This window comes from Nycticebus coucang, chromosome 2, assembly GCF_027406575.1.
Source record: "Nycticebus coucang isolate mNycCou1 chromosome 2, mNycCou1.pri, whole genome shotgun sequence".
Classification (NCBI taxonomy): Eukaryota; Metazoa; Chordata; class Mammalia; order Primates; family Lorisidae; genus Nycticebus; species Nycticebus coucang.
Window position 1 is genome coordinate 110,191,532 of NC_069781.1, and position 20,326 is coordinate 110,211,857.

General features: G+C 39.9%; 1 protein-coding gene across 4 annotated transcripts in view; it reads right to left on the reverse strand.

Moving 5' to 3' along the window:
• SHC3 (SHC adaptor protein 3) overlaps nucleotides 1-20,326 on the reverse strand; it is a 197,727-nt gene that overhangs the window by 52,598 nt on the left and 124,803 nt on the right. For 2 of the 4 annotated variants that reach the window (XM_053578739.1, XM_053578722.1), the window contains exons 8-11: nucleotides 12,837-12,987; nucleotides 11,799-11,898; nucleotides 8,831-8,989; nucleotides 4,116-4,411 (exon numbers count right to left, since the gene is read on the reverse strand). In XM_053578739.1, coding sequence (XP_053434714.1) covers nucleotides 4,116-4,411; nucleotides 8,831-8,989; nucleotides 11,799-11,898; nucleotides 12,837-12,987 — 706 coding nt within the window. The remainder of the gene's footprint in view (nucleotides 1-4,115; nucleotides 4,412-8,830; nucleotides 8,990-11,798; nucleotides 11,899-12,836; nucleotides 12,988-20,326) is intronic. The other 2 variants (XM_053578730.1, XM_053578746.1) reach the window with 1 other exon arrangement.

Below are 20,326 nucleotides of genomic sequence, written 5' to 3' on the forward strand. Positions count from 1 at the left end.
ATTTATGCCATGTTCATGGATACAGTAATCTAATGTAGAAAAATGTCTATTCCTTCTCAAATTAATTTATATTTATTCAATGCAAGTCCTATCAAATCCCAACATGTAGTTTTAGTGACTTGAAAGACTGATTCTCAAGTCAAAATAAAGAAGAATAAATGTCTGAGAGTAGCTAAGATAGATTAGAAAAAAGGAGAACCAAGAGGGAAGGCTCACCACCAGGTGGTAAGACAGTTTCAAAACTGTAAGCATTAAAACAGTGTGGTACTTACACAAGGACTAAACAGTCAGAGGACCAGAACAGAACAAAGCATTTAGAACCGGACCCATTGTGTAGGAAATCTAATATGTCATAGAAGGAGCATCAATACAGCAGGAAAAAAAGATCAATGATACAGTAAATGGTTTCAAGAAATTGGCTTACTAGCTGGAGATTTTAAAAATGTCACTTCCCTTCTCATACCATATTCCAAAGTACTTTCAGTTGAAATTAAAACCTAAATGTGAGAGGTAAAATTACAAAGCTAATAGAATAAAATATAGAATATTTGTGATTTGTGGATGAGGGAAATTTTGACATTCAAAACCATAAACCACAAAAGAGAAAATGAATGGATTCAGCTACAGAAGTCAGAGAAAGACTTCTATTTAATAAAAAATGTGACAAAATTATCAGATAGATGAAAAAGCAAGAGAATACATATGGAAATCCTATTGCAAAAAAATTCAACAAGAAAGTCAAAAGATAGTTGTTAATATACTAATTCCAATTTAATACTGAATACATGTGATGCTCATTTTTCCATCTTTTTAAAATTAAAAAAAGTCAAAAGAAAAGCATGGAGAAAGGATGAGAACATAAAATTTATAGGAGAAACCTGTTAATTTGCTAATTAAGTACAATCCAAGAATTGCAAATCAAGCAATGAAATAGCCCTTTTACAGGGAAAGGATATTTGCATATTTTGAATCAGACGAAAGCTAAATAACCAGGATCTATACAGAACTTCAATTAATCCACAAGAAGAAATCCAACAATCCCATATATCAATGAAGAAGAGAGATAAATAGAATCTTCTCTAAAGATGACAGATGAATGGCTAGCAAACACATGAAAAAATGCTCATCATCCCTAATTATTAGAGAAATGCAAATTAAAACCACCCTGAGACATCATCTAAACCCAGCAAGAAAGGCCTATATCACAAAATCTCAAAACTGCAGATGTTGGTGCAGATGTGGAGAGAAGGAAACACTTTTACACTGCTGGTGGGACTGCAAGCTAATACAACCTTTTTGGAAGGAAGTATGGAGAAACATCAAAGAATTCAATCTAGACCTCGGGTTTGATCCTGCGAATTATCCTGCAGATTACTGGGCATCTATCCAGAAGGAAAAAAACCTTTTATTATAAAGACACTTGTTAGCCGGGCGTTGTGGCGGGCGCCTGTAGTCCCAGCTGCTCGGGAGGCTGAGGCAAGAGAATCGCTTAAGCCCAAGAGTTGGAGGTTGCTGTGAGCCGTGTGATGCCACGGCACTCTACAGAGGGCCATAAAGTGAGACTCTGTCTCTTCAAAAAAAATAAATAAATAAAGACACTTGTACTAGGCTGTTTATCGCAGCCCAGTTTACAATAGCTAAAATGTGAAAACAGCCTAAATGTCCTTCATCCCAGGAATGGTTCGGTAAGCTGTGGTATATATATACCATGGAATATTATTCTGCTATTAAAAAATGGAGATTTTGCAGCATTTGTGCTAACCCGGATGGAGGTGGAACACATTATTCTTAGTGAAGCATCACAGGAATGGAGAAGTATGAATCCTATGTATTCAACTTTGATATGAGGACAATTAACGACAACTAATGACATGGTGGGGCATGGGGGAAGGGGAGACCAGAGAAGGAGGGAGGGGGTGAGGGAAAGGAAAAGAAGAAAAAAAAAAAGAAAATAGTGACTAATTCTCACATAAATTGGATTTAATTTTGACCAAAGTATATTACTTAAACATTAATTTTTAATTCAACTTGTTAATGTGTTTAGGATATTGCATCCTCATTAATAAGTGAAAAATGTTTTTAATTCCCCTTTATAATAATATATTTTCTCCAATTTTAATATCAGGTGTATCCAGATCAAGTAGAATGATTCTAAAGTATTTCTTCTTTTTCTATTGTCTATAAGATTTGGCATGATCTGTTTTTTTTGAAATTATCTTTTACTTTTATTTATAAATATTAGCTGTCCATTTTTTGAGACTTTGGAAAAAACAAATAAGAAGAAGAAGTTAACTGATGACTCCATACTGAACCTCAGAGTCAAAGTATCTATACTAGACATACTCTTTATTTGACAATGTGAATATTACTCTCTTTGCATTATTATTATTGCTTAATATTTCAATGCAGCAATTGTCTGATTCCTTTTCTGCATGTATTTATCTTTGTTTATTCTTTACAAGGTTTTTGCTTCTAGTCCTTATCTTAGACATTGTTATTGTTATTAAATTTTAAGCCTTTTTAATTTTGTGAAGGCAAAAAGTGGAAACCTAATAAACAAATGTATATGTAAAAAATAAAATAAAGATTAAAAACATATTAATGGAAAAAAAGAAAAAGAAATAGCCCTTTTCTTCTTACTCTTATAGATTGGCAAAACTAGAGAGACACTACCAAGGAAGGAGGAGGATGTCTACTGGGCAAATGCAAACCCTAGCGGAATAAATGCAAGTGTATCCTGTGACCAAAACCTCCACAACTGGCTTCTGTCCCACAGAGACTGTCCCTAGGTACAGAGGAAAACATGTCTGAAGGTGTACAGTAGCTTAGACGTCTTTCCGAGGACAGCTGAGTAAGTGTTGTGCACACCATGTAGGTGACAGAACCACTGTAGTGATTACAGAACCAAGTAGTAATGATCCAATATATAAGAAGCACCATTGACAGATCTCAAAAACATGGACTGGGGAAAAGGGTGAAATGAAGTGGGATTTGTGGAACAATATCATGTCTGCAAACTTCTAGAAATTATAAGCACGAAATACATGTTTTCGTATGTGTACAAATATAAGTTTAAAAGAAGACTAAAGAAGGTGGGTTGGAAAGATATACATTACATTAATGGGAAGTGGTTGTCTTGGCCAGAGAGAAGAGGAGCTGTGCAGAGAAGGATGTCACAAAGCCAGGAGCTTGAGGTGTTTGAGAAATTCAATCTTAGTGACTGAGGTAACAGATTATCTCAGGTAAAAGCCCCCAGCCCCCACCACACACACACAAACCCACGCACACACTTAAATTGTAATCCAATCCAGCTGAAGACAAAGGCTTCACCCAGAACTGTCAATCAGAAAAGGCAACGTTCTTAACTACTATTTAAATAACTCCACCCTGCGCATTGGTTTTCACTGGTTAAAAGATTTTAAACAACTATCCTGGAATTCACGCAATGGTTAAGTTGATTTAGTTGCATTTATTAAACTTAGAAATTCTTGAACTATATACTGGCTGAAGTCAAATATATTTATTGACTGGAAGACAGAAAATTCAAATACACCTGCAGCATGAGGAACACGGAGATTCAGCGCTACTCGGCATTACTTCTGTAAATGGGAAACAAGAGAATGGGGGCTCCTAACGGATGTTTTACTTACTGCTTTAACGCATTTAATAGCTTTCAAATAAAATCCTCAGTGGTTCAACTGTTAGAGGGTATTTGAGATGAATATTAAAAGTCCAGGAGCCTGTATTCTTTGTCCATGTGTTTGGAATGCGTTTGGAAGAAAAATGTTCTTAGTTTCTATATTTATTTACTTTATTTTTATTTTTTTATTTATTTACTTTAAAGGACATGAAAGTCCAGGCTTTCAGCCTGGGCCATGGTAAGCTTCCAAGCTGTATAGCTCCACTTGGGGACCTGACCTTTGGCTCCTGGCACTGGCTCTGGCCGAAGGCATGAGTCCTCTGTCCTTGTGCTCCCCTGGAGGACCTGGTGGGTACTCGTGGATAGAGGAGGGAGTATGGTGGTTCCAGCGCATGACCAAAGTTGAGACTGTGTAAGGGAGGTATTTTCTTACTGGTGGGTTCTAGCCCCACGCCCATGCCCACAGTGTGCTCACCGTGCCTTCAGGGTCCACAAGCAGCAGGTGCTTGGCCTGGCCATTGTGCATGCCTGTGAGGACAAAGGAGCCCGGGTTGGTGGTGCTCTTCCTGACCAGGAAGTCTCCGTCTTTCTCCAGCAGCCCCTCTGCCTCCTTTCTGCTCATCTCTCCTTGGTACCAAGGCTCGGCTTTCAGTTCCTCCAGCATCTTGGCATCTGGTGCTCTGGGTGACACCGGGCTGATGCACTCCACTGATGCTGCCTTGCTCAACATGGGCCCCAGGGACTGGTTCTTGAGAGCATCTTCAAAGGGTTCTGTTGTCAATAACATTTACCAACAAGTCAATCCGTGAAGAGCAAAGGATGAAAAATACAACATGAGAAATGGAAATGCAAAGGCAACTCCTCTCACAAACAAAAAAAAAGAAAGAAAGAAAAAAACAACCCACTGGAAAAAAATAACAAGCTGGTAATATAACAAGAATCCTGATAACAAACATTTAAAATCACAGCCCAGATTCTGGCCTGACTTTCTGATGAGTTTGCCTTCTTGAGATAGCTGGGAGTTGTGCATTATTGACTCAAGCACACGCTTTGTCTAGTTAGCTAGAATGGCTTCATTTTTGCCCACTGAGGAGGCTGTGCATATTACACACCATCTACTTTCTCTGGGACATCAGGCATCCTTACTTATTTATTTATTTGTTTGTTTATTTATTGAGATAGGGTCTCACTCTGTTGCTCCAAGCTAGAATGCTGTGGCATCATAGCTCACAGCAACCTCAGACTCCAGGGTTCAAGCAATCCTCTTGAGCAGCTGGGACTACAGATGTGTGCCACCACACGTGGCTAATTTTTTTTCTATTTTTAGTGGAGATGGGGTCTCCCTCATGCTCAGGCTGTTCTCAAATTCCTGAACTCAAGCAATCCACCCACCTCAGCCTCCCAGAGTGCCAGGATTACAGGTATAAGCCACTGCACCTGGCCTCAGCCAGCCTCTTTAACAAACTCTGAATAAAAATCTGCCAATACCAAAGGAAAACATGAGCTACCAAGCTTCGATTTCATGCAGAATCTAAGCCCAACCCACCAAAGGTTTATTTCAAAATCTTTGTATGTGGCAAACTTTTATTTTTTAATTTTAAATAATGTCAATTATGCATATTTATTTATAATAGTAAAACTTTCCATGAGCAAAACATGTTACAGTTACCTATAAGCATTCATTTTTTTACTGTTTATAAATTGAATAATTATGGAATGTTTGTACATTGCAACCAAGTGAGTTATAGAAAAGTCACATAAACAATATAAATCTGGTGCCCAGAGGGAAACTTTTAAAATGAGAAGAAAAGTGACATTTACTGGGCACTTCTTGTGTGATTTGCTCCAGGATGGGAGCTGTACCTCTATTTGGCCTTCCCGTGTTTCCCTGTAGAAACAGGCTCCTATGTGAGGGCTTGAGACTGTGCTTGGCTTCATCCCCTTTACAGCACACATCTCAGTGCAGGGCCTGCATGAATGGTGAGACCATGTCTCTAACATCCACAAAGACCAGCGGCAAAAGAAGTACCCAGGCAGTCTAATTAAATCTCAGTGTTCAATTTTGAAATAAGGCAGTGTGTATCAAAGTACTCTGAAAAATGCACATGGTGCTACGCAAGTGTGAGGCGTTATGATGACTGTTCCAGACTACACTGTCAACTCTGGACGACACAAGCAGCGTAGGCTGGAGCAGTTCTTGCCTGAGCACAGCCACCTCCCCAGAGCCGAGCTTGCTCCATGGAATCGGCTCACACTCTGTAAGTAGGCAACAAATGCTGTAAATCAAGCCTAATTTATGAATGTTAGTAGAGAATGGACAAAAGTGAAGTAACAAATAAAACCAGAATTTGGTCTTTTTGACCCTATGACAAATTTGGGGTATGAAAAAGAGACAAATTACTGGCAAAATTGTATTTATATATTTTCTCTTTTTATTCTTCTTTTCTCCTGATAACCTGGAGTAGTTGAAAATTTGTATTTTTCTGTTTCTGCACTATCATTGTCTTTGCTGTCATCCACATCATCAGCATCATTCCCATTATCCCCATGTTCACCTTTATTGACACTACCATCACCATCACCCCATCATCACCATCATTACCCCCAGCACCACCATCACCACCACAATCATCACCATCACCCCATCATAACCATCATCACCACATCGCCATCACCCCCATCATCACCACTACCACAATCATCACCATCACCCCCATCATCACCACCACCACAATCATCACCATCACTCCCATCATCACCACCACCACAATCATCACCATCACCCCCATCATCACCACCACCACAATCATCACCATCACCCCTACCATCACCACCACCACAATCATCACCATCACCCCTATCATTACCATCACCCCCATCATCACCATCACCCCCATCATCACCACCACCACAATCATCACCATCATCACCACCACCACAATCATCACCATTACCCCCATCATCACCACCACCACAATCATCACCATCACCCCTATCATCACCACCACCACAATCATCAACATCACCCCATCATCACAATCATCACCACCACCACAATCATCACCATCGCCCTCATCATCACCATCATCACCACCACCACAATCATCACCATCACCCCTGTCATCACCATCATCACCACCACAATCATCACCATCATCCCCATCATCACCACCACCACTATCATCACCATCACCCCTATCATCACCACCACAATCATCACCAATGCCCCCATCATCACCATCATCACCACCACCACAATCATCACCATCGCCCCCATCATCACCATCATCACCATCACCCCATCATCACCATCATTACCACCAGCACTACCACCACCACCACAATCATCACCATCACCCCCATCATCACCACCACCACAATCATCACCATCGCCCCCATCATCACCATCATCACCACCACCATAATCATCACCATCACCACAATCATCACCATCACCCCCATCATCACTATCATCACCACCACCACCATCATCACCATCACCCCCATAATCATCATCATCACCACCACCGCAATCATCACCATCATCCCTATCATCACCATCGTCACCATCGCCCCCGTCATCACCATCATCGCCACCACCATAATCATCACCATCACCACAATCATCACCATCACCCCCATCATCACTATCATCACCACCATCACCATCATCACCATCACCCCCATCATCACCAGCATTATCATTGCCATCACCATCACAGTATCTCATCAGCTTCACTACTTTTATCACCATCATTATCATCATAAGCACCATCACAGCATCACCATCACCATCATATCACCATCACCACTACTAGCATCACTACCACCATTATCATCACCCTGAGCAGCACCAGTCACCATCATCAGTCTTTTTGTACCTTTCAACAGACACCAACCTTTCCAAGGCTCATTCTTCTTTCTGTATTTGCTTTTCTGGTCTTGGAAGCAGTAATAGAAATTAATTGATAGGGAAAGGCTGGCTCTGGTTCTGATTTTTCCATCTCAAACCCCAGCCCAATCTAACTGTCCTCAGGCTCTGGGGCCAGAAGTCATTGCTATACTTTCTAAATTAAACAGTAAAAATGATCTGATTATAAATACAACTGCTGACCTGCAGTGGGAGACTCTGTAACAAATGGAGCAGAGGCCTGAAGAGCCCCCACCAGGCTGTGCATCTTAGGAAGTGGCTTCACACTTCTCAGGATTTCCACATGTATCTAAGTGCAGGGACCAAATGGAACAGAGTAGGTGACCTTTAAGTTGCCTCAAAGCACTGGGATTTTATAGTTCTTCTAGGTGATTTTCATAAGAGAAAATGGAAGTCCAGGGTGTCTGGGGAGCCAAACTGGCTGAGGAGGAACAGACTGTTGTGTCATGATGCTGCCTGATTATAAGAGTACTTAACCCTGTCCTCACTCACACGAAACACCACAGATAGAAGGTATTAGATCAGCAAGGCTGCCTTTTACAGGCAGTAAAGTTACTTAGCCTCTAGGATTCTCTGTTTCCTCCTTTGAAAACACAGATAATAATAGTAATCATAACATCTAGCTGCAAGGTCATTGCAGAAATCAACCACAAGAATATGTGCCTGGCACAAGGTAGAAACTCATTCAGTGCTAGTCTCCTTTCCCTCCCTCTTCAGCCTATGAAATTCTCAAGGACTTTGGAAAGGAAACTTTAGCATATAAAGGTTTTAGTAGCTTGGAAATTTTTTCGAAATTCTTTCACAGTAATTCCCACTTTCATTAATCAATTTGTGCCATTTCATGTTTGCATCCTTTGCAACTAACACACTAGTTGGCACACACCAACCAATTAATATTTAAGTGAATAAATAAATACATTTATATTATTTATTTAAGTGAATAAATAAACACATTTATTCACAGTATACATAAATAAATGTATTTATTGATATTGTTTGTCTTAATATATTTGCAGATCTTTGCAAGGAAAGTCAATTCCAAAAACACAGGGAAATTGTTTTGCGGCTTGACTGAAGAGAAGGCGGTAATCCCAAAGCCTCAAACAAGCCCAATCATCACCTAGAAAACTGCAGCTAATCATCTCTTATTAATCCAAAGCCTGCTAGCAGAAAATTCAGTAATTGCCCAGATTTCAAGTAAATGGCAGTAGAAAAAGCAATCTCCAAAGGAAGGAAATCAGAGAGCAACAGAAACCCACTCATGTCAAAGAGGTCTTTCCGCGGGCTGCTCTCAGTGCTACTGGCCACAGCTGGCCAGGCCTGCGAAGGGATCTGCTGGGTGTTGACATAAGTGGGTGCTTCTCCCAGGGGGGCCATGTGCAGGTTCCCTTCCGGCGTGCTGTAGGTGTCTAAGGACTCTGCAACAAGAAAGCAAGACCTTTATTCTCTTATGATTATGATGCTATTTTTGCCTCTACAGTGAATCCACCCAGCACTTCCTAAGTTCCTTAAGCTGCCAGCAAGAAAACTCTGCTTGCTTAAATTCTCCTCTTCTGAGCCTGTCACCACACACCACTGTGACATAGGTAAGATGCTTCCAGCCTCTCATGTCAACAGGGGATCTGCCAGCTAGCATCAGAGTGGGCAGCATGATGTCTCCACCACAACGGCCTTACCAAATATTCTGGGTCCCTCTGCCCAGGCCCATGGGAACTAAGTAGGCAGGATGTGCCTGGGTCTCTCCTGTCCTTTACAAACACTCCAAGATCCAATAACCAAGCAGAAAAACCACAGCCTGCTTTGAATAGCTTTTATTTTCTTTCCGTACTAGGGAGTGCTACATAAATCGACCCCCTTTGAGCCAAGCAGTACAGCCCCTGTGTTTAGAAAGGACCCCTTTCTAAGTTCTAAGGAACTTAGGGTCCCTCCTTACAACATGGACCTTAGCTGCTAACATGTGTCTATGGAGAGCACGTGATGCTACTTCAATGGGACTTCCCATTTGGTCAGTGAGTGTGCTGAGGTCACCTGGAAGTGGTGTGAAAGGTGCCTGAGAACACCTGCCCAATCCTCTCAGAGTCTTTCTGTGTGTGTTCTGTCTCCAATCCACTTACATAACATGTTCACAAGAACGCTCTGTGATGCTCACAGTTCTGGAAAGAGGGTGTCTCATACCCTACAGGCAGTGACGTGTTAAAGCCAGCTCAATCCAGCTGGCAAGAGGCAGTTCAGGGCTTTTTGAAAAGCTTCTCCTAACGCCCATTATGGGATGTTTGCCAGCATGCCAGCCCATGTGAGAGTGAAGCATCATCCTGACACTCTTCCACTCAGGGGTGTCACCTGCAAATTCACCGACTGTGGCTCCACTCGGCTGCCCCTAAACATGATATCTATGTTTAAGAGGCTGTGTCCAAATTAACAGGTCCTTGCTTAGTGACAGCCATTGGCAGTTTACATGTTTGTATACATTGCAAACAAATCAGGCTTTAGAAAAGAATTGCAAAACCAAATCTTAAAAAGGAGAGGATCAGAAGCCCAGTGACAACCTTTCTGACAGATCTTTCTGAATGTCAGTGATACCATGGTGTCACCTAGATTTCACGTTCATTTAGAGGGAATAGCTACCAGCACATTAAAAATTGCCATTCTTATTTGTTCTGTGGGAATTTACCATTTCTGAATACAAGTTTGAAATGCATTGAGAGTGTTGAGTTTCAAGTCCCAGGCCAGGAACTTGTATGAGGTTCATTTTGCTCTGGTGAGTCTTCTCTATCACCTGCTCTCTATGTATCTGAAAGAACTTAAATATACAAAAAAGACCTATTTTAAAATAAACCTGACATATTTACAATAAAGTATCTGATGGTGATAACATGTCTCCTTTAGTCCTCACCAGTTATCACATGTCCATGTGTACACATATTCTTTAAATATATTTTAAATATATATGGAACAAAAATGAATAGCCCACAGTGAAAAATTACCACTGGCAAAATGATGGCTTTGATTTATTGTTCCCACCCTTTTCTGAGACAGAACCATGAGGTGGCTTTGCCCAGAACTTATATTTTATTGGCCAGGCCAGCAATGTGGGTCTTCTTTCATCTGGGGCAGGCAACACATGGAATTCTTTCACATGGGGGAAATTCTTAAAACTTATTGTCACCTGCTCCTTGAGACAGATGGCTATAATGATGGAATAAGCCTTAACATTAAATCCATAAATACTTTAATTTCTATTCATAGATGCATCAAGCAAATCCATCTCCTGCAGACTCTATACACTTAGCAGCAAGAACCCCAGAGCTACTAAAAGAGTTATGAAAATTTTCAAGAAGGGAAAAAGTTTAAAATTTTAAAAAAATCTTTAAAAGACAGATGTATCTATACATCTGAGATAGGAATATATTCATAGTATGATAAGTATGTATATAATTAACTGTCCAGAGAATAAAGATTTATGTGAGCAATTAGCAGTTAGTACTTAGTTATATCTAAATTATTATAGTTATATCTAAATATATCTAAGTTGCCTATTTTTAGGTTTAAATTATAGATAAGTGCATCTATATTATTTTTAATGTGTGATGTAGGGGCATGTTACTACATTTGATAAGACATAGAAATAGCCTCTGAAAGTACACAGGGCCTATAAGAGACTTATATCCTTGATTTGGTCTCTGCTATCAATTCCCAGCCTGGGGTAGGTATCTTTGCATTCCTTTCAAAGTTGACCCTGAGTCAGGGGAGGTGAGAAAAGGAGTGGGACAGGAATAAAAGGCAACAAGTTGCTGTACGAGCCACTGGTGCTCGACCTTGCTGGAAAACTTGGAGACATCACAAAACACCCTTTGGAGTTGCCCCACCAGCTCCCATCTGAACCTGGTGAAGGTAGGTGCCCTTGGGATATCAGTTCCTCAGCACCCTCGGCAAGAAAGCTCTCCCACCATAGTAAGCCTGGAGGTGGACAGTCCCCAGGGTGCATGAGACAGTAGGTGCAGACAGAGTATGAACTGGTCCTGGTAATGCAGGAGGCGCTATATGATTTGTGCCTGATTTGTGAGCGTCAAGGACATTATTTCTATTTCTGTGATCTACTTGGGAATCTACCATACAACCCACAGCAAATATTTCCAGAGGGTCACTCTGCTACTCTACAGGAAACAGATGGCCCACTGGCAAGCCCATTACTGTTTAAATGTGCTTTTTGTTTCTCACCCGCCTCACCTTGCTTCTCACCTTGCCTGACAGGTGTTTGGTGCCAGTCTTCGCCAAATGTGTCTCCCAAGTGTCTTCCCTGGTAATAAGTTTGCTCTTTTCCTGCAAACTATAGACACATACAAATACACAAAAAAGGAAGAGTTATCTTCTTGTTTTCTTTCCTTTGGAAGCCATAGGACAGCAGGCAGGACCTGAAGGGCACCTGCATCTTTTGTTATGCCCAATTTTCCCTCGTGCCTCATGGTTGGCATTAAGAGTTGAGAAATAAGTTTGTGTGGGTGTGAGGAAAAGGCTGTATCTCCATCGAAACTTCACATGGCCCCCTCCTTGTTTGCATTATCTCCCACCACCCTCCATGAGTGTGACGGCAAATCAAGCTCTTCCACATGCATGTCTTAAAATACATTTTAGTTAGAGAGTATCTATGTGTCAGAACATACTTGCCACTTAACACATATGCCTATAATCATCCACGCTTGGGCAAGTCCACTCTATGAACCAGGAAATTTCCTATGAAAGCCAAGAAACTCCCTCTCTGTGTCACATCCTGGATCTCAACATTATTTTGCCATTTTTATTGATATTATCATTTAAATAAGATAGGTAATGTTAAAAATTTCCTCTAACAAAATATAGATATCATAACACTAGAAAGCAATTGCCTTACTAGAATTTTGAGTTGGAGGGAAAATTAGGAGAATGAATAAAATAGAAAAACTCAAAAAATTCTCATCATTCTAAGGGCCTATATCCCTTCTTTTTGTAGAGAACCTAAACCACCCTAGGCCTTTTTAAAGTTTTGAATTTTCTCTTCCCCTTACGAGATCAAAGCTTGATGGTATTCATGAGGATAGAGAGGACACACCTAGACTCAGACCTCAGGAATCACAAGATAGTTGCCTAAGGCATTATGATGCTTTGTGAGAGTTCATGAGTTACCACATCAAAAACTGAATAAAACATTGACCTAAAATAAAATTGAAGAAAATACAAGGAAATAAAGTTAAGTTCGTCACGATCTAAGGAAAAGAGTATAAGACTTACCTGGGCTGTGTCAGGGGCATGAGGTCTGGTTTTTAGTCGAGCATCAAGAAACCCCCCTGGAGGAGGCATCTTGCTGGGAATGCTGTTGTAGTAGGGATGGTCTGAGCCATCCCCCTCCTCTTCCGTCCATGGTTCATCCAGACTCTGCATTCTGTTAAAAGAGAATTTTCTAATGCTTTAGCCAAAAGTTGAGCTTGCAGTCAAAATGAACAAATCTGATGTTAGTACCTGATAGCAAGAAAAGAGTTTAGTCAATTCCCTTTAACTATCTAGGTCTTAGGCATATAAGAAAAGTAGGTTTAAAAAAAAAAAAAGAAAGAAAGAAAGAAAAGAAAAGAAAAGCAGGTTAATGGTTTCGGCAAATATCCCTGCCTTATTCAGAGTTGCACACACTGGAAGACTGGAGTCATGTTTAAATGAGCTTCTTTTATAAAATACATTTTAATTAAGAAAGAAATTATACCCAAGGACAGCTGCCTCGGATGACAGATCCTCAAGGTACAGGCAAACATTTCAGTGTCATGAAATTTATCCAAAACAAAATAAATTTAAAAATAGAGATGTAGTGACATCAGGGGAAATGGCAAAGTACAGACATCTGAAAATTCTCTCTTCCATAAAAGCAACAGGAAAACTGGCCAAAAAACAAAAACAAAAAAACCATTTTTACCAGATTCAATGTTTTCAGAATTCAGAATTAACCAGAAGCTTACAATAACTTAGGGGGTATTTATTTAAAAAATAAACAAACAGCTGTAAGATTATCTCTGTGGGATGATAAATCACCCAATTTTCATCTCTGATAGCCTTGAATTTTCATCTCTGATAGCACAGATACCACTGTGATTTCACATCAGCAGCCTGGTAGCCATGGTAGGGGCAGAGCAGCAATGAGGGTCCACCAAAGCCCCAGACCTAGAGAGCTATCATTATTCGACATGTCTGTTGGTTCTTTGGAAGACCCAACTCCCACGCTGTCTTTACTTGGCCTGACCTGATTTGAAGCTTGTTCAGGAAAAAGAATCTCTTCTCCAGGAGCCATTTGTCAAAAACAATTAGAGACAAGTGTTTAACATTGTGGCTCACTGAGGCAGAGGGCAATATTTGGTTCAAATTGAAAACATTTGAGTTAATCAAAAAGCTTAAAAGAAAAAGCTTGGAAATCATATGTTTATGAGAACTTTAATAAGCTCTGACATATCTCTGGATCTAGAAGAACACAAGCTATGTTCATGCCCAGAGCTGTGTGGCTGCTTAGAATAGATTTAAGAAGGTTGTAAGCTCTCACCTCTGACTAATCTTGAAGTTGTGCCAAAGAATAAAGTGAAGGCCAGGGCAGAGTTGGCAAATGCCTGGCTAACTGAACTGTTGAAGAAGAACCCCAACACAATAAACACAGCCCCTCAGCAAAGACCAAAAGACTTCATAGTTCTGAGCATTTCAGGAAGTATTTCCCTAATCATTAGCTGACCAACAAGCAAACCAAAGAGGGGCATCAGTGGAAAAATATGACAAAGAATACAGACTTTATAGAATTAGTTTAGAAAACCACTAAAACAAACAACCTCTCAAAACAAATAGGAGCAGCAACATTTTCTGAAGAAGAGAGAAATGTTATTTCTAGAGTTGCCACATTATATTATTTAAAATTTCCAGTTTTGAAAAAGAAATGAGACATGAAAAGAAATTCAAAAGTATGGCTTATATATAGGAAAGAAACAATTAACTGTCCCTGAGGAAACTCAGACTTTGTACTAACTAAACAAAGACTCTAAACCAAAGAACTAAAGAAAGCCATGCATAAAACTCTAAATAAAAGAATGTCACCTCACCAAACAAGGAATATCAATATGGATACAGAAATAATAATAATAAAAGAATCATACAGAAATTATAGAGTTAAAAATTCAAACAACTGAAATAAAAAATAAGCTTGAAGTTCTTTGGGTTTCAGTAGACAGAAGAAAGAATGATAGGTCAATTGAGATTATCCAGTCTACAGAACAGTAAAAAAATTACTAAAATTGAAAAGAGTGCCAGAGACCTATATGACACCATTAAACACAAACATACACATAATTTAGTGCCCTGAGGAGAGGAAAGACTGAAAAGGGCAGGACTGAAATAATGGCTGAAAACTTCCCAAATATTATTTTTAAAAATTGATCTATACATCCAACATGTTCATAAAAGCTCATGTTGAGATAAACTCAAAGAGATTCACACATAATAATTAAATTATTTAAAGCCAAAGAAAAACAGAAAGAGAAAGTCTTGAACATGATAAGTGAGAAGCCACTCATCATGTATAAGGGCTCCTCAATAATATTAACAGCTGATCTCCTATCAGAAACAATGGAAGTCGGGGAGGCGGAGCAAGATGGCAGCCGAGTAACAGCTTCCTTGCATCTGGGCACCGTGAGTCTGGGGAGATAGGACTCCAGGCATCTCTGGCTGGTGGGATCTGCCTATCATCACCACTGTGAGGATACAGGGAGTCAGCGAGAGACTTCTGGACCCCAAGAGGAGGACTAAAACAGTGGAAAAACGGTAAGTGATCACATGTGTTCAATCCGTCTAAACCCGCCCGTAACTGTAAGTTCAGTAGCAGTGAAACTGCAAACCAGAAAGGCCTTACCTGTGAACTGTTTTGGTGTCTTTGGACTTGGCACTGAGTTGAACTACCTCGGGGAGTGCCTGAGCGGGAGTGTGGAGAACTTTGGCCATTGTCTGGGGCCCCAGTCTGAGCCGCTGAGCCAGACGGAGCTAATAGTGTTTGGCTGTGGGTCCCAGGGAGCCATTGTGAGCGATCTGCCCCGGCAAGCTCCGCCCTCAGGGTCGCAGAGCTAGAATCCGGTGGGAGCTGGTAACCCAGTGACCAAGTAGCCTAAGGGCGAGGTCTGAGCCGCCGTGCAGCCCTAACCCTCAAGGGCAGAGTGAGACCGGTTTTGGCATACTGGGTAAGTGGATAGCCACTTCAGCAGTGATTTTAGCGACAAGCACTTTCCTGGGAAAGCTTCTGCTCAGCAAGTTTACAAGTTCAATGTGCCTTTTAAGTGGGCTGAAGAGAGATTGGGGTGTCCACCTGCTGGGGTTTGAGAAATCAGCAGCCAGAACTGTGATTAACATCTCATACCCCAGAAGACCACGTGTTGCCCAGACAATACTCAATAACATATACATACTGCTTTGTTTTTGGTTGAGTTTTTGTTTTTTTTTTTTGTTTGTTTGTTTGGTTGGGTTTTTTTGTTTATTTTGATGTTGTTGATGTTCTTTTGTTTTTTAAGTTCAACCTTTTCCATACAGATCCTTTTTCTTTCTCAATTTTTCTAGTTTAATTACAATTTCCCATTGCTGCCTTTTTCAATAATTAGAACTTCATTTTTGCTAGTGTTTCTACCACTATTATTTGATTTTCCACCCAATTTTATCCCGTAAAGTTTTCTGTTTGCTTGTTTTGGTTTGATTTATAGCATTTTTGTCTTTCCTCTCTACTTGGTGGAGGTGGGGTACTGTGTCTCACCAGGTTAGCAAAGAGCTGCTGACCTCAAGGGAACCACCCAACTGGGCACCCCCAGAAGGTGGGGTTTTTTTAAGGTTCTGTCAAAGTACCCCACGGAACACCAACATTGCTCTCTCTCCATCTTTCTGTGCCTCTCTTCTTTTTGTCAATATTCCTTTTACCCACCCCCTTCCCTTTCTCTATTTTTTTTTTCTTTTCATTTGGTCCTCCTTTCTTTCATCCCTTTTTTGCTCTTCAACCTTCTCACCCTTCTGGTCCTGTAACCCTTAGTAAACAGGGACGAGAACTTAAAGAACAAGAGGTGAAAGGAAAATTAGGGCAAGGAAACAGATAAAAGAAATCACTCATGAGGAAGAATCAGCAGAAAACTCCAGGCAACATGAAAAACCAGTCCAGAACAACCCCGCCAAGGGACCATGAGGTAGCTACTACAGATGATTCCACCTTAAAGAAATGTTAGGAATGAAAGAAATGGAGTTTAGAATACACATGTTGAAAACAATGAAAGAAATGATGGAAACAATGAAGGAAACTGCTAATAAAGTGGAAAATAACCAAAAGGAAATCCAAAAACAGAATCAAATAAGAGATGAACACTATGAAGAATATAAAAAGGATATAGCAGAGCTGAAGGAACTGAAACAGTCAATAAGGGAACTTCAAGATGCAATGGAAAGTATCAGCAACAGGTTAGACCATGCACAAGAAAGAATTTCAGAGGTAGAAGACAAAGTTCTTGAGATAACTCAGATAGTAAAAGAGGCAGAAAAGAAGAGAGAGAAAGCAGAACGTTCAATGTCAGAACTATGGGACTTTATGAAGCGTTCCAACATACAAGTTATAGGAATTCCAGAAGGGGAAGAAGAATGCCCCAGAGGAATGGAAGCCATACTAGAGAATATTATAAAAGAAAATTTCCCAAATATCACCAAAGATTCTGACACACTGCTTTCAGAGGGATATCGGACCCCGGGTCACCTCAACTCTAACCGAGCTTCTCCAAGACACATTGTGATGAACCTGTCCAAAGTCAAGACAAAAGAAAAGATTCTGCAAGCTGCCAGGCGTAAGCGCCAGTTGACCTACAAATCCATCAGAGTGAATGCAGACTTCTCTAATGAAACTTTCCAAGCAAGAAGACAATGGTCATCTATCTTTAATCTACTTAAACAGAACAATTTCCAGCCAAGAATTCTGTACCCTACTAAGCTAAGCTTAAAAATTGATGGACAAATCAAATCATTTACGGCTACACAAACATTGAGGAAATTCGCCACAACAAGACCAACTCTACTGAAAATACTTCAACCTATTCTGCACACTGACCACCACAATGGATCAGCAGCAAAGTAAAAACTCAGAAATTAAATGACAGAACCTAACCTCTACACTGAAGCAAAAGATAACACTAAGCAATGGACTCTCACAAAATAAGACGAATAGAAAACTACCACACTTATCAATTATCTCAATAAATATTCTTTTTTTTTTTTTTGCAGTTTTTGGCAAAGGCCGGGTTTGAACCCGCCACCTCCGGTATATGGGGCCAGTGCCCTACTCCTTTAATTCCCCACTGAAGAGACATAGATTGGCTGACCTGATTAAAATACACAAGCCATCCATTTACTGTCTGCAAGAAACACACGTGGCTTCAAAAGACAAATTAAAGCTCCGAGTCAAGGGTTGGAAGACAATTTTTCAGGCAAATGGAATTCAGAAGAAAAGAGGACTTGCAATCTTATTTTCAGATACATGTGGATTTAAAGCAACTAAAGTCAAAAAAGACAAAGATGGTCACTTTATATTGGTCAAGGAAAAAATATAACAAGAAGACATTTCAATTCTAAATATTTATGCACCCAATTTAAATGCTCCCAGATTCTTGAAACACACCTTACTCAGTCTGAGCAATATGATATCTGATAATACCATAATCACAGGGGACTTTAACATTCCTCTTACAGAGCTGGACAGATCCTCTAAACAGAAATTAAACAAAGATACAAGAGATTTAAATGAGACCCTAGACCAACTGTGCTTAATAGACGTATATAGAACACTCCACCCCAAAGATAAAGAATATACATTCTTCTCATCACCCCATGGAACATTCTCCAAAATTGATCATATCCTGGGACACAAACAAATATCAACAGAATCAAAAGAATTGAAATTTTACCTTGTATCTTCTCAGACCATAAGGCACTAAAGGTGGAACTCAACTCTAACAAAACCGCTCCACCCCACATAAAGGCATGGAAATTAAACAATCTTCTGTTGAATAACAGATGGGAGCAGGAAGAAATAAAACAGGAAATCATTAACTTCCTTGAGCATAACAACAATGAACACACAAGCTACCAAAACCTGTGGGATACTGCAAATGCAGTTTTGAGAGGAAAATTCATCGCTTTAGATGCCTACATTTGAAAAACAGAAAGAGAGCACACCAACAATCTCACAAGAGATCTTATGGAATTGGAAAAAGAAGAACAATCTAAGCCTAAACTCGGTAGAAGAAAAGAAATATCCAAAATCAAATCAGAGATCAATGAAACTGAAAACAAAAAAATCATTCAGAAAATTAATGAAACAAGGAGTTGGTTTTTTGAAAAAAATACATAAAATAGATAAACCATTGGCCAGACTAATGAGGAATAGAAAAGTAAAATCTCTAGTAACCTCACTCAGAAATGATAAAGGGGAAATGACAACTGATCCCACAGAGATACAAGAGATCATCTCTGAATACTACCAGAAATTCTATGCCCAGAAATTTGACAATGTGAAAGAAATGGAGAAATATTCGGAATCACACCCTCTCCCTAGACTCAGCCAGGAAGAAATAGAGCTCCTGAACAGACCAATTTCAAGCACCGAGATCAAAGAAACAATAAAAAAGCTTCCAACCAAAAAATGCTCTGGTCCAGATGGCTTCACTCCAGAATTCTATCAAACCTTCAAGGAAGAGCTTATTCCTGTACTGCAGAAATTATTCCAAAAAACTGAGGAAGAAGGAATCTTCCCCAACACATTCTATGAAGCAAACATCAACCTGATACCAAAACCAGGAAAAGACCCAACCAAAAAGGAGAATTTCAGACCAATCTCACTCATGAATATAGATGCAAAAATTCTCAACAAAATCCTAGCCAATAGATTACAGCTTATCATCAAAAAAGTCATTCATCATGATCAAGTAGGCTTCATCCCAGGGATGCAAGGCTGGTTTAACATACGCAAGTCCATAAACATTATCCACCATATTAACAGAGGCAAAAATAAAGATCACATGATCCTCTCAATAGATGCAGAAAAAGCATTTGATAAAATCCAGCATCCTTTTCTAATTAGAACACTGAAGAGTATAGGCATAGGTGGCACATTTCTAAAACTGATTGAAGCCATCTATGACAAACCCACAGCCAATATTTTACTGAATGGAGTAAAACTGAAAGCTTTTCCTCTTAGAACTGGAACCAGACAAGGTTGTCCTCTGTCACCTTTACTATTCAACATAGTGCTGGAAGTTCTAGCCAATACAATTAGGCAATACAAGGAAATTAAGGGAATCCAAATGGGAGCAGAGGAGGTCAAACTCTCCCTCTTTGCTGACGACATGATCTGATACTTAGAGAACCCCAAAGACTCAACCACAAGACTCCTAGAAGTCATCAAAAAATACAGTAATGTTTCAGGATATAAAATCAATGTCCACAAGTCAGTAGCCTTTGTATACACCAATAACAGTCAAGATGGGAAGCTAATTAAGGACACAACTCCCTTCACCATAGTTTCAAAGAAAATGAAATACCTAGGAATATACCCAATGAAGGAGGTGAAGGACCTCTATAAAGAAAACTATGAAATCCTCAGAAAGGAAATAGCAGAGGATATTAACAAATGGAAGAATATACCATGCTCATGGACGGGAAGAATCAACATTGTTAAAATGTCTATACTTCCC